At 46.1% G+C, this 15,510-nt stretch overlaps 1 protein-coding gene across 1 annotated transcript in view; it reads left to right on the top strand.

Moving 5' to 3' along the window:
* The window catches only part of DNAH11 (dynein axonemal heavy chain 11), a 3,435,931-nt gene that overhangs the window by 2,843,908 nt on the left and 576,513 nt on the right, over window positions 1-15,510 (top strand). Inside the window, exon 70 of the mRNA XM_086939827.1 lies at window positions 6,674-6,844. Within this exon, the coding sequence (XP_086795953.1) occupies window positions 6,674-6,844 (171 nt within the window). The remainder of the gene's footprint in view (window positions 1-6,673; window positions 6,845-15,510) is intronic.

The raw sequence follows: 15,510 nt of genomic DNA, 5'->3' as shown, positions 1-15,510 counted from the left end.
CATGACCTTACCGCCCGACCAAAATAAATACGACAATTCTAACTAAATTACTAAATGACTAAATTACTAAAAGACAGTAACAATTACCACTTATTAAAAGGCATGATTACTGGTCAACACTAGTGCATCGTTACTTTATTTGCAAAAACCAACTACAATTTGACCATTCTTTATTGCATATTCAAAGTTATCACGACAATCATCACAACCTGCAAAAAATTAGAGTTACCACATCAAACTTTATTCAAAACCACTTGCTGTCCTCAGGGGCTGGTGGGTGGGTCAAAATTGGCTCTTCGTTCCGTCTCGAGCTCACGTGCAGCGAGGAGGTGCAGCTTTAGAGCACAGGAACAAGAGGATGCTTTCTTGGCTTGTTGCTCCTTTTATCCGTCTTCAGGGCGGGCGTAAACCCGCCCCTGCCTGCCCCAAAGGGCGTGGCCGGCCGCGTCAGTGTCTAGGCCAGCCCACTCCAGGGCGGGAAAAGAGCGCGCCCCGGCTACGCCGCTTCGGGCATACCAGCCGAGACGCGCCTCCCGCCCAAGATGGCTTCCCGGGGGGATCGTGGTACTCCGCCATACGTTCGGGGGGACCGAATGGTCGCCCCTTTCCATATGGCTGAGATACCCGCCACCCCCTCTCAACACAATCCCCAAGGATGGGACACCGGAAACGGTTCTGAACTTTTTGGAAGACGGGAGGGAGTGACCCTCCCGGCCGTATTTATTAAAATATGAAACAAAATTAAAACATTAAAATAACAGTTTCATATTAATGTACAATTTCATTTCCACATTGCGATGTTTGGCTAACCTTAACATATTCTCTAATACAAAGGTTCTCCTAGCCGAACTAACATCCTACAAAACATTTAACTTGAAATTGTACATCCTAACGTTTAAGGGCCAACGGCAAGGTCGTAACCGGTGTCAAGATCCCTAAACCAGACATATCCCCCTCACTTGTGAGGGGCGACCGCACAGAGGTGTACCTCAAGTGCATTTACCAATTTCCCTTGACTTGACGGGGGCCCCAATAAACTCGACGCCATTTAAAGGTCGTCCGAGGACACGTGTGAGGTATCTAGAAGGTAGCGTAGACCCCCTCCCAAACCCCACACAACTTACCACATCTGCCGTCGCAGATGTCCTGGCCCCGGGAAATTCCCCAGGAGGGGGCTGTAGCCCCTCCTACCCAGGAAGGGGCCTTGACCGCCTTTCCTTTTCTTTCGGCGGCCCATCCTTAGAAGGTACCGCCTCCCCGTTGAGGGGCCAATGGCCACCTCCCTTGAGCGCTCCCATCCGTAATGGGTGACGCCCACCCATAGGGATCCTCCAATTACTGCTCACCGATCATGACCTTACCGCCACAGGCCGGATAGTTGACCGGCTATCCGGACCCCCCACAACACTCCTGCCTAAAGGTCATGTATTAAAGTTTTCAACCAAGCTATCAGGTCTCCTATGAGTAACTCGTTCCCCATCCGAGACAAATGAACACCATCCCCCAAATACATACTGTCCCCTTTAATACAACCATGCGAAATAGAATGCAGTGTACTTGAACGGAACAGTCTACTCACTTTATTATTAATTTTTCTTACTGAATGATTCAGAGCAGAGACCGAAAGAGCCCCCCGCCACACTTTCCGTGGGATCATATGGGACCATGCAATTGTGCACCCTGGAACTCTTCTCGCTAACCAACTTACCGTGGAAGTCGTCTACCAGTGGTCACCAAATCATTGCCCCCAAGATGTACTATGACTACAGACGGCGGTGACCTTGTCCGCCCTAACAAACCCTCGAAAAATGATCGAAACTGGTCAATACAGAGCCCGCCCTTTCCGTAGAAGGACACACTGTACCCGTATTCCCCAGCCACGTGAATCATGTCACCTGCTTTGAATACGTCCGCGGCACGCCTCACGTATGAGTGGCCCATGACCCACACCTCCTTTTTCGCAGCCGGTGATGTCTGACCGCTGGCCCGGTGTTGGGTTGACTGCACAGTCCGCCCCGCCTCGTAGGCTTGCGCAACTGAAACCAAACAAAAACAAGAAGCGTGAGTACATCATTACAGCTTCACAACATGTGCAACCACACATACCTTTTATAACAATTCGAGGACCAACGCCCCACACGTTTTACTTGATCGACATTCAGACCCCTGGCTGTAGCCTCGGTAGCAGCCCCTATCCGAAAGGAATGGGTCCCAAACTCGCCGGGGTTCATGCCCGCGGCAGAAATCGACATCGCAAGCACCCGCTGAAACTGAAACCTCGTCAGTGGGGTGGCGTCAGCGTGTCTCAACAAGGTCCCCCCCCATGATGCCACCCTTTGCGCTAAATATTCCTCAACGCAACCCACCGGGCACATGGACGACCCGGGAATCCTTCGTATCATTATGCAGTCCCCCATCGAACCCTGATCGGTCTTGGACTTGACAAATGAGACAGTCATTGTCTCCCCCCTGACTTGAACGTGCTCTCGGCACAGTCCCCCCATGGTATCCTGCTTGTTCCTTGCCACTAGTTCGCTTACCCGCATAGCCCCATGGAATGCTAGCACAAAAGCGGCTCGGAATAACACTGCTTCATACTGTGATGAACACGTTGCAGGAAGTACAGATAACAACAAAGCCAACCTATCCAGACCTATCGGGCGCCTTTCATCTACTCTGCGACCCTCAAGGCGTTGCCACCCACGTAGCGCTTTTTGCACAACGAAAGACGCAGTCGGGTCCTGGATCCCATGAGCCCTTGCCATAAAGGAAATGGCGGCCCGATGCCTCTGGGCCGTAGCCACTGATTTGCCTGCCTGATGTAAGGACAGCAGAAAATCCACTACCAGTTCTTCCTGGCCCCAAAGCTCCCTCCTAGCATCCCCCACAAAGGCCCAGTAGGATCGGAACGCCCCTTGGTATGCCTTCCTCGTCCTGGGTGCTAAACTCTCTCCCACGAGGTTATGTAATTCGGGGCACCGAGAGACCAGAGAGCTTCGGGGAAGGGTGCCGCCACCGGGTCCACTGTGGGCAGAAAACCCCAGAAGGCCTGCATACGAAAACGAGAAAGCGCATCAGCCGCTTTATTCATTACCCCTGGCACATGTCTTGCTTTGAATAGTACATTCAACTGCATACACAATAACACAATTTCTTTGAGCAATCTCAGAATCCATTTGCATCGTGCTGCCTGGCTGTTGATACACTCAACCACGGTCATGTTATCAGACCAAAACACCACAGAGTGATCTCTGAACCCTTCGGGCCAAGTTTTCAGGGCCACAAGAATGGGAAAAAGTTCCAAAAAGGCAATGTTACTTGTCAGTCCACACTCATGCCACCATAACGGCCATTTTTGAGCCGACCATCGTGTGCCGAATATGGCACCAAAACCAGTGCTCCCTGCCGAATCTGTCCACAGCCCCAGCTCCTCGGAGGACACCGCCGGTTTGTTCCAGACAATTTGACCATTGAAATCCGCCAGAAATGCCAACAAAATGCGCATGTCCTGACGAACCTCTGCCGATAACCGTGTGCGATGATGACCCTCCTTCAGGCCGACCATGGCTTGAGCGATCGAGCGGGAAAAGGGGCGGGCCATCGGCATGACTCTCAGGGCAAAATTCAGCTGTCCCACCAATTGTTGCAACTGATGCAGCCTGACCTTGGACTCGCTAATACAAGCTTCCAGGGCAGCCCTGAATCTTATTACCTTCTCTTTAGGTAATCTAAAACAACCTTCCACAGAGTCGAGTTCGATCCCCAGGAACTCGAGGCAAGTCGAGGGACCCACAGTCTTACCTGGTGCCAATGGCACACCGAAATGCTTCATTAAAGTACAAAATTCATTCAAAGCCTGTCCACATTCCAGACCCCCGGCCGCCCCCAGAAACAAAAAATCATCGAGATAATGCATGACATGCTGTAAACCCGTCTTCTTTGTGAAGACCCATTGCAGAAAACAACTGAACTGTTCAAAATATGCACAAGAAATAGAGTAACCCATTGGCATACATCTATCCATGTAATACTGACCCTGAAACATGAAACCAAGGAGACGCTGATCGTCTGGGTGTACCGGGAGCAACCGGAACGCTGACTCAATATCTGACTTTGCCATTAGCGCCCCGGGCCCTAGGCGATTCAACATGGCCACGGCCTCATCGAAAGATGCGTACCGCACCGAACACACATCCGGGTCTATTGCATCATTTACGGACAGACCACGTGGGGCTGATAAATTATGTATCAGTCGTAACTCACCCGGGTCCTTCTTAGGGACCACCCCCAAAGGAGAACAAACAAAGTTAGCACACGGTGGCTCATCAAATGGACCGGCGACTCGACCTCGAGTAACCTCTTTCCCAATCTTTTCCTGTACCACGGTCGTATGTTGCAAGACCGATATTTGATTTTTACATTTTCTTACACCCCGAAACTCCCCCACTGGGATGCGGAAACCATATGAAAACCCGTTCCTCAACACCCCAGCGGAAGCGTGATCCGGGTATTCGCTGAGCCAAGGAATCATTGCCATGGTATCAACTGGAGTAGGTAAAGGCGCCCCTCGGACTATTTTAGACCTGTTTGGCGCCTCCTCTCCCCCCGTTATCACCCGTTTTGGCTCTGCACATGGACTCCGAATGGGATGGCTGCCCACACCCCCCACATTCGTGACGGAATTTACATGACCCCTGGGGCCTCGTACATTTACCTCTGTTGAAGTTCCAACAAATCCCCCTTTTACCTGTGTTGCCGTTCGGCCTCGAGTTGTATTTGTTACCTGTACCTGATCGAAAGGGGGTCCCGGCATATTGGCGGGAGGATTCACCCCCGCTACTCCCTACTAATGGTACTTTTAACATACCAGTACTCTCCATTTTTGACCATGAAACAGAATCGTAACAATCCCAAGTTAAGTTTTTATCGTGTTCTTTTGCTTTTCTAAAAATATTATCGTAACAGAACCACTGATTGCCCCCATATGACACGGAATATTCCATGATCCGTGTCTGGTATATCGGCAATTCGGACAGCAACTCAGGACTACGTTCGCCCATGATGGAGGTAAAAATTCCCCACGCCTTCCCCCAAGTGCCAATGTTTTCATCAACTTTAAAGGCGGCCATCTTTGCGCGCCAAACACTCGGATGCATGAGCTCCTTTTGGCTCTTAACATGCTCCATCTCATAATGATCGGTAAGCAACGAGAAGATGTTTACATACTCATTTGCCCATATCTTCTCCTTAATAGCCAGAGGGACATGTTGACCCAACTTTTCCCTTCGTGAAGGTGCAGACTCATCCCTCGCAATCGGCAATGGCCGCTTACCTGAACCGGAGGCTGTATCTGCGGCTGGACCTGTTCCTGGTGGTTTTCCTACTGCCGCAGCCGGCGTGATAACTGGCGATGATGCCTTCGCCGCCTCCCTCGTTTCACGCAGTTGCTTCATCAACACCCGTGCGTCGTCAGCCGTGGCGCCCTCGCTTTCTTTCCCCAACCACGCTGCTAATTGTGCTGCCAGCTCGGGCGGCATATCCCCCCCGGACACGGGGGTGATCACCACGGGAATCGGATTCCCCTCTGCCGGCACCGGAGTTGGCTCTTCGAGTCGGGCACAGGGAACCGGGACGTCCCCCCCAGCTGCTCCCCTTCTGGGCCCTTTGCCTTTTCCTCCCGGAGCAGCTCCTGCCAAGGGTCGTTTCGGTCCCCCTTCCCCGTCTTTATCCGCCATCCGTTTCTTCAGATCGGTCACTTCTTTCATGAGTATACGCAGCATCTGGTCGGTAGTCATTCGCTTTCCGACTTTCTTAGGCATTCTCCGACAGAGAAAGATTACCACGCTCAAAATTGGCTCTTCGTTCCGTCTCGAGCTCACGTGCAGCGAGGAGGTGCAGCTTTAGAGCACAGGAACAAGAGGATGCTTTCTTGGCTTGTTGCTCCTTTTATCCGTCTTCAGGGCGGGCGTAAACCCGCCCCTGCCTGCCCCAAAGGGCGTGGCCGGCCGCGTCAGTGTCTAGGCCAGCCCACTCCAGGGCGGGAAAAGAGCGCGCCCCGGCTACGCCGCTTCGGGCATACCAGCCGAGACGCGCCTCCCGCCCAAGATGGCTTCCCGGGGGGATCGTGGTACTCCGCCATACGTTCGGGGGGACCGAATGGTCGCCCCTTTCCATTTTCTATCCCATTCCAACCCTATAAGAAACAGCACAGGTTTTACAGACTGTGCAATTGTGAGATGGACAGTAGTGTTTCCGTGCAACAGGATTTGACAAAAAAAGTTTAAATGGATCTAAAGTCTGTAAGAAAGAGACAGAAAGAAGCTATATATATGTAAAGGAACTGTACTGGAAAGTACACACTAAACATTCCTGCATCTCATCCCTAATGATAAGCGCTAGGTCTTTCTCGCCCACTCCTGATGCACTGGCAATGGCAGTCTCAGAATTCACAGAACTCCATGAAAACTGCAAGTTTGACAACATAAGGAAGCTGGCCATTTATCTGTCTGAGAATAAGGCTTTTCATGTTATGTTATGTCTCACACTTAGACGAAAAGTCTCTTTTATGAATAACTTTTTGATTAAATTTAAGGAAAAGAAGAAAGCTAAAGATATTCAAACACCCTTGTAATGTATCCACAATGTCATGATTCTTTTGTTGCTCTTTTCTTAGGCATTCAATGTGGTTTTCCATAAAGCCATTGAGCGGGCGGCAGATTCGGAGGACGTGAAAGAACGAGTCTCCAGCCTGATAGACTGTGTCACTTATTCTGCCTTCCTCTACACCAGCCGAGGGCTCTTTGAAAAGGACAAGCTAACTTTTGTTTCCCAGGCAGCCTTTCAGGTAAATATAATCTCAAACATCCTTTCAGTTCACAAGAAGAATTGTAGATTTGTCTTCATTACCAATGAACTTTATTTTCATCAATTATATATACATGTTTTACAAAAAATGATGTATGTTTACGTCAGAAATAGGTACAATTTGTTGAAAGAGTAGTAAGGGCATATTCTTATACATGATTCTACTGTTTGATTTCATTGTACATATGCACGTAACTGAAATGATTTCCAACTGGCTATGGAGAATGGAATGGGCTACAGATTATTGTGGCATTACGCAATATTATGTTAATGGCATTAATTAATGAAGTATTGCCTTAGAATTCTCCAACCGGCCTGGACCTGGGTTTCTTGAGCCTCCCACAATTTCATATCTATACCAATATCTGTCCCTCACCATTAAAAAATTTTCAAGCCTAGGCTCTCGACATGAGAAACAAGCTTTCATTCTTTAACAGTAAACAGTTCTCATTATACCACTTGCCCAACCTTCCCACCTACTCACACTGACATCTGGGCCACATTTCCCTCATCCACATCACTAGAACCAAAGTTCCCATCTCACAGTGACACCCATACAGTGCTTTCCATACCCTCACAGTGGTACCATCACAAAGAGAGACACCGATCCATTTGTACTGACACCATAACCAAGTTTCCGTCCCCTGAAGGTGACATCCGAGCAGACATTTCCTCCTCCTTATAATGCCATCATCAACATGCTCTCCATCCCCTTAAAGTGATGCTAGTGCTGGTCTGCCAATGTCCTCCAAGAGATCCTACCGCTGAGATTTCTACTTACACAAAGCAACACCAAAACCGAGCTTTGCCTCCTGGCTGTAACATCAGCAGTGAGCTTCTCTCCACTCAGTCCCACTAAGGGCAGAGTTTCCTAACTGCTGACAGTTATATCAGTCCAGAGCTGCCCATTTCTTCATAGTAAGGCACCTCTGAAATCCCAGTCTACAGAGAAAATGAGAGGGCCCCTCATACCAAGGGAACAGGGAACTACAATTCCTGTGTGTCAATGCAATCAGACACTCAAATCACTGAATCAGATCTCCCCATCCCAAATAAGATCTTTCTCTTTTAAACACATACCACCAAGCAGAAACTGTACATAAAGCTTTAATATCATAAAATGCACATATACATGCCCAACCATGCCAAACCTTTCTTATCATGCTCTCATGGTAGATACTTGTTTTGTTTTAAACGTCATCATTTTCAATTAACAAGAATAAGGCCAGACAATACAGAAACCATTGCGTCCGCACATTAATACCACCATGATTTAACATACATGAAAAAGTGTATTGCAAAAATAGGCATCAAGTGGAACTTAACACTATGTTGATCGCAAACTAAAACAATCTTCACTGAAGCTAAGGAAACTAAAGTGGGATGGAAGGGGGCTACTAATCAACAGTGTACTGGCTGGTGTTACAGAGGGAGGCTGTGGTGGCGGGGGGTTGGGAGGAAGAGGTTGGAAGGTCTGATTCCAGAGTCAATACATAATTTCTGAGTGGTTGACAGATATCTTTGGGTCTGTTGGACAGGGTTAGCAGTGTCTCATAGACCTCAATAGTTAAATCGCATTATGTCATACTGGTAAACCAAGCTGCAGTAGTGGGATGAAATGCAGTGCTCCAACAAAGGGCAATCTCTCTCTTAGCCAGCGCTAAAGCAATGGCTGAGAATCTATGGAGATTCTTAGGGATGGGTGATACATTACCCAGAAGGGAGGGACCAAGAACCAGTGAAGTTATGAGAGATGGAATAGCAAGGACAGCCGACCAATATGCAGCAATAATAGGGCAGGTCCATGTCATATGTGCAAAGTCTGCATCAAGGAATTTACATTTAGGGCAGAGGGAGGAACTGGAGGGGTCACTTCCGGCCAGTAAATTCTGTGCAAAAATCGAAAATTGAGTTGTTTATGATGGTGTTTAGGGGATACCAATTTAGTTTGTCTACAGCAGTACATCGGTGAGGGGATGGTCAAGATCTTACTCCCATTTCTGGAGGGCCTTGCTGTCTTGCATGCATTTCAGAGCCATGCTTGTGTGGTAAAGCATAAAGACCAAATGTATCCGCAGGTGCCAGTGGATAAGATTAAAATGAGAGTGCAACATCCCAAATGGTCGGTTGAAGATTAATTGATCCATATATGTGCATTAAAATATTGGGTACCGTGGTGAAGAATATCAAATTGTTGTCAGGAATACGTTGCCAAACATGTGGAGATTGTGTCTGGTCAGTGCGCACTGTACTTGTTTTTCAAGGGTTAGAGGTAATTAGGAACTTTAGAACAGGGGGAGCACAAAGGAAAATAGAAGGTCAAAACCCAGTACCCTGCTAAGTTTTCAGCATGCCCAGAATGTTGTTGACAAGGTCTGTATGTCTGAAGAGTCAGGTTTAATGCCTTGTGGTAGTGAAACAGCCAGAGGAGTAGGGTCTTTAGATCGCACTCAGGTTGAGCATATGGTAGACTCATGGTACCATGGGTGTAACATATGCCTCCGCATGCCCCATGTTGCAGAGGGGCCCGAGCTCCAGGTTCCCCCTCAGCACAACAGTACAGTCATTGACAGGCAGCAGGGGACTGAAGTGTAACTTTAATACTAGGTCCCAGCAGACTGTGCTTCTTCTCACCCCCTCACTTAGGGTCTTACTGATAAAATCTTCCAAAAGGTGACTGTCTTGTGTAGTCTCTCATTAACAGTAACTTGTAATCTCAGTAGCCGAGGCTGCAAATCGTCCTTACACTGTGGGTAAGCCAACCCAATGAGAGAGGGGTGAGAAGAAGCAACGTCTTTACAGATTCAAAACCAGTGACTTTAGTGGGAAACACCCCAGAGAAAAACGCTATGCACAGAGGTTATAATAAGGATTCCACCATTGATTTTATCTGACTCTCTGGATCAAAGGCTAATAATATGCCCAGCAAGTCAAGTGAACAGAGGTGGCAGTAAAATAAAACAGGATTGCGACCAAAAGCAACCATACAGTGCCAATAAAGACAGACCTATATTTGTCTTGATAAAAATGGTATATCAATAGAACCATCGAAATGCGTCAACGCTTCATTCAACACAATCCGTGGAAATAGCTTATCCTACAGATAAGAATAATAGATTGTATCTAAGATTTGCAATTGAATTGCTCAGACGGGATGTGTCTAAGTGACAAAATGTATTGTCTGTATTTGTCTCTCTGTTGAATGTTTGTAGGCACATATTAGGTATCAAAGAATTTGTAATCACTCCTATGATGAATTATTGTTTTTTCCACTGTGTATGTAACACAGTATATTAACGGTATATGAATTTGATGTCGTTGTCTGTGTAATCAGTTTTACAGTATTTTTTAATTACAAGTGATGGTTTTTAATAAAGAAATATGTTTTACTATACATTTTATAGTTGTGTGGTAGTATTTATAACTCTGCATGACCGAACATATGGGCTATAACTTTTTGTGCTGGGAATTCTGAGTCCCAGTACTAGTATACCTTTCCACCAAGAGATTTTCACTTCTACTTGTCAATAGTGCCCTATTCCCCATGTTTGGTAAAAGGGGTCCCTCTCATTTTTATTATATAAATCATAGACCAAACAGCACTTAAAATATGCTTTAGTGGCGTAACATAATCCCTGCAGCCGCGACAGTGTGGGAGGCAAGTGCCAAGTGACCCTCTATGGCAGTGTGCATGAGTGGGAGCCCCTTGCCTGAGCTCTCCTGATTGGGTCCGGAGGGAGGGGGGCCCCTCCATGCACTTTGCGGGGCCCTCCCTCAAGTTTTGTTACGCCAGTGCATGGTACATACAATAAAACCAATATAATCAGTTTAAAATCAATACTATTTAAAAAAATCCCCCCACAATATTGGTGCAATAGATCACAAGAAGTCGCAAATTGATATGTTCTATAAGACAATAAACAAATAGACACACCCTAGTAAACAGTATTATCCTGTTGAATGCTGATCCACTAGCAAACACGAGTCCTTATGAAGTTAACATTCTTCATGTATGAACCTCGTTGTGACTAGATTTAGCATGTAAGGGACATCATTATGATACAAAGATAGCCTGAAATTCCACCATAACAATATTCCTGGACCAACTTGCTCACATTGTTTCATAAAAACGCCATCAAACAAACATCCAGACCTCACTGCCTTATGGTGATGATAATGGCTGAGACTGCTGTCCCCACAGATAGGGGGTAATTATAATAATCAATATTTTGTAAAGCGCAAACATATCACCCCCTAAGGTTTCAAGATGCAGGGGTCAGATTTTGCCCAGAGTATCTGCCTGACCCTGCAGATGCTGGGCTAGATTTAACTTAATATACTTAGATGCGATTTAAAACACTTATATTAGGAGAAAGAGGAAGGAGGAAGTAACAGTGTGGCAGAGAGAAAAAGAAAGGAAAATACAATGAACAGAAATTGAGAATGAGACAGATAGAGGGAGAGAGACACAAGAAGGACAGAAACAGAGAAGGAGAGTGTCAGTGAGACGGTGGGAGGGAAAGAGAAACGGTGAGGAACTCTTGTGACCTAATATTATGACCAAAACTAAAGCTGGCTATCATCTGCCAAACTCACCCTCAACTTCCCACAAAGAGCTCACATCACACCACACCTTAGCAAACTCCACTCGTTTCTGATGCACAAACATGCTCAATTAAAACTCTTCAATTACATTTTTATTATGATTTGGAGCTCTGAAGAGTTCCACATAAAGAAATATATCCAATTTACCAAATCAGCCAACACTTAAAACAAGATAATAAAATCACAAAGCATCAAAAATGCAGTTTTCATAAAATATTACAAAATTCATAATTGCATGTGAGTTGCAAAGAGGTGCAATATGAGCGCAGATCCAATTTCTGAGTCCTTTCAAATAACAATGGCTGGACAAAGCCAGTTATACCATTAGATTCTTAGACGACCTCGACTGTGCGTTTACTAGGAGGCTATACATATATTCGAATAATACATTTAATTCAACAAGATTTAAAGATAAAATACAAAGGGATTAGAAAATTCAAAAATGTGGTAGTACACAGTAATTAGCAGCATAAAGGATGACAAACAAGTGCAAGTGCTCGAACAAGATAACACATACCAACATCCGCCAGAGCAAATAAAGAAAAAAAATCTGATACTTATTCCATTTACATGCACAAGACGTAACAGATACAATTTTCCTGTTTAATAAATATTCAATTGTACATGAAAATATACGTAGCAACACACAAAGAGATAAATGTGCAAGCACGCAACTTTAGAACCGATTTAAAGTGCAACCATAACATAGTTAATATACAACATGTCATGCGATTAACTCTCTGACAATGACAACCTTCTGATAAAAGCAACCCGAAAGTACTACTTATAAAATTAATTAGAATTTGCTCTGAGGAAGCTAATGTGCATGACCTAAATGGAGCACTTCCAAAAAATGCCTCAATTTAAAACTGTTAGGATCAATTGGCACAGTCTGTTTCCACTGCCAGTGGAGGCTCCACGGGTCTGCCTTGCCTCAATGAAAAGCTTGCAATGCTTCATTTCAAAACAAAAACTATACTTTTTTTTTCTGGCCACTGAAATTTTCTGTCTTCCATCACCTAATATTATGACCCAAACTAAAGCTGGGTATCATCTGCCAAACTCACTCTGAGCTTCCACCAAAGAGCTCACATCACACCACACCGTGACAAACTCCAATAGTTTCCGATACACAAACATGCTCAATTAAAACTCCTCATACATTCAAGGCACTACACAAATCAGGTCTCATCTGCCTGAAAATTCGCATCTTTATCGATCAACGACCCGGACACCTCCAATCCATAAGACTACAACCTGCATACATTCCACAGATATGATAGAGGGCACAGGTCACCCTACTATTACATTTTCCATACTCCCCTGGGCCCATAATCAATAATAACAACAACGAGAGAGAGAGGGAAAGGACACTCTCGGTCCCCCACGAAGTAGTAATAAACAACAGAAGAGTGCCCACTGAAGGGTACAGGTGTCCAGCACAGAGACGAGGAATGTTTGAATCTACCTTCGTAGGAATTTCCCAGGGATTCTTTTAAAGCCCTCACTCACCACCCTGGGTGGTGACATGCTTCATCATTGGGCCCACCGGGAGAAACCGAATGTCTCCCCGGTGTGCTGCGACGCCAGGTTACTGCGGAGCGGGGTTTTTTTGTGACAGAATGTGAAAAAGTGAGTAATATTAAAAAATACCGACAGCACGTACCACACAAAAACTTTATTCCGTGGTTAGCTGGGTATTAGTTAAAAGGTATGTGATGGGAAATCTACCAACTATTGTGTTGGATGTTTTCCCCTCAAGGTTTACAATGGGGTCAACATGTTTCTGCCCTTTAAGTGTACATGTGTTACTGGGCATTCGTCAGGACCATGTAAATGTGTACCTCGGCGGTATAGGCACGCTAAGGCCTACCCTGACCAGAGGACGTGAAAGTTAAAAGACTGACTATGTGTCAAAAAAGGAGGGTGCAAAAAGAACAAACCAAAAAGGAGGGTTCGACCTATAGTGTGCGAACCTGTGGTCTGGAAAAGATTGACAAACACACATGAAAAGACAAAACGTAAAGGTTACTGAGTGGACTGGAGCGTCTTTCTGCAACAACTGTATATGCAGCTCTGTGCTTGGACTAAGGATGAGAAGCGTGCCCACGGTGAGTTTGTTAGTTAGTATATTACCGCCCGAAATGGTGGAGGCCAGGCTGTCACAGGGCATTCAGCTAATCAGCACAAAGAACGGTCGCAACACAAGCAGACGTACCATTCGTGCTAAGACGATCAATGCGCCCAGAAAATTGGGCTAGTGACTATGTTGGACATAGTGGTTCAACCAGTATCTACAGATTAAAAAGAGTAAAAATATAAAAATGGCAAATTTCTCACTTGTGTGTTAAAAGATCCACACCTCATGGGTCTCGGGAGGGGGGTGGTGGCGACAGTGGCACACCCTAAAGGAGTGAAAGGACACAGTTTTTTTAGCGATCTGAGCGGTACTTAGGATACTTAGCTTAATGTTAGGCAGAGCCTGATGGTATAAGCAGGGATCCTTACGCCCGCAACGCCAAACACCCGCTTGGCACCTAGCGCTCTCCTCGAACCGGACCCCGTGGATGGGTGTTCGGGAAATGAATGGCATAGAAGTACTCTCTCCTAGGTAAAGCGCGCGAATTTGGGCGTTGCTACCCGGGGAGGTGGGTGTGTCTAAGGGTAAGGGGTGCCCAATCGCAAAGCCATCCGAGAACAAGTCTTGGAATACAAGCCCTCGTGTTGCTATGGTGACCGATTGGACGCGTGTGTGTCACAAGGCCTGGTAGTTAGAACGTCAAACCACGAACATTAGTGTTGTCATGGTTAGTTTAAATGTCTAACAAGGGTCAGGAGTGGGTGGGCTCTGAGCACACGGAAAAAGGGGGAGGGAGAGAAACTCTTCAAGACAAAGAGAGTCAGAGCTGAGCGCATCAGAACGATAAATGTGGATATGTGTAATGAACCCAGATTCGCGGCAGATTATCTTTTCAGAACAGATGACCATGGGATCTGGTCGTTTAACCCATTAATGTGGGTGCCCAACCTATAAACCCATCGTTGCTCTTTCTCGAAGAGAATGTTGGTAGTATTTCTCTCCGTGGTTACTTGCTCAATTATTGTCCATCTGAGGTCATTGGGCGTGTGGTGTTGCCGCAGAAAATGTTCGCTCATTTTGGTCGCAGATTTATGACACCTTATGTTACTGCGATGCTCGCAGATTCTTTGTCTGATTTTGCGTGTTGTCATCCCGATGTATTTTTTGGAACAAGGACATGTTATCATATAAACGACGTTAGTCGAATTGCAGTTTGTATGATTCTTCTGTGTCCATGTTCTCCCCGGTTCAAGGGACAGTTCCTTCGTGTGCGTGGTGAGGTGACAGACACTGCAATTGGCACATGGGAAGTGCCCTGTCACGGGTGGCAGACCCCACGCTTCAGTGATGGATCTTGTGCCGGAGGTGGAGGTATCGACCTTCGGGCGTGTGTGGACCAAAGAGTCTTTAAGGCTAGTGCCTTTCTTAAAAGAGAATAGTGGTTTTTCCCAGTTTCTTTTATTGCTGTTTATGATTCTCCAGTGTTTGTTGACAGATTTTTTCATCGCGTCTGAGATGGTGCTGTATGTTGTTACGCATGTTAAAGGTATTTCAGTTGGAGCTCTGATATTCTCTTCCAGTAAGGCCTCACGTGGTTGGTTCCTGGCGTGTTTGTTCCCTTTTTCCAGGATCTTTTTTGGGTAGCCACGTTTTTGTAGTTTCTTTGTCAAGTCGGAGGCCTGAGATTTGTAGTCTTTGATGTCCGTACAATTTCTCCGTATACGGAGATATTGCCCATATGGCAGATTTTCTCTCAACGTTCTTGGGTGAAAGCTCGAGAAATCTAGGAGATTATTTTTAGCCGTTGGTTTGTAGTGGGTAGTAGTTTTCAAGGTGGTTCCACTCACAGAGATGTTGACATCAAGGAATACCACTCTCTCTTTGCTGTAGTTGTTGGTAAACTTCAGATATGGGTCTCTGGTGTTTATCCAGGTCAAGAAAGTTTTTAGGATGTCTTCATC

Source organism: Lissotriton vulgaris, chromosome 10 (assembly GCF_964263255.1).
Source record: "Lissotriton vulgaris chromosome 10, aLisVul1.2, whole genome shotgun sequence".
NCBI classification, from domain to species: Eukaryota; Metazoa; Chordata; class Amphibia; order Caudata; family Salamandridae; genus Lissotriton; species Lissotriton vulgaris.
The sequence above is the reverse complement of the archived record's forward strand: the minus strand, read 5'-3'. Positions and strand labels throughout refer to the sequence as shown.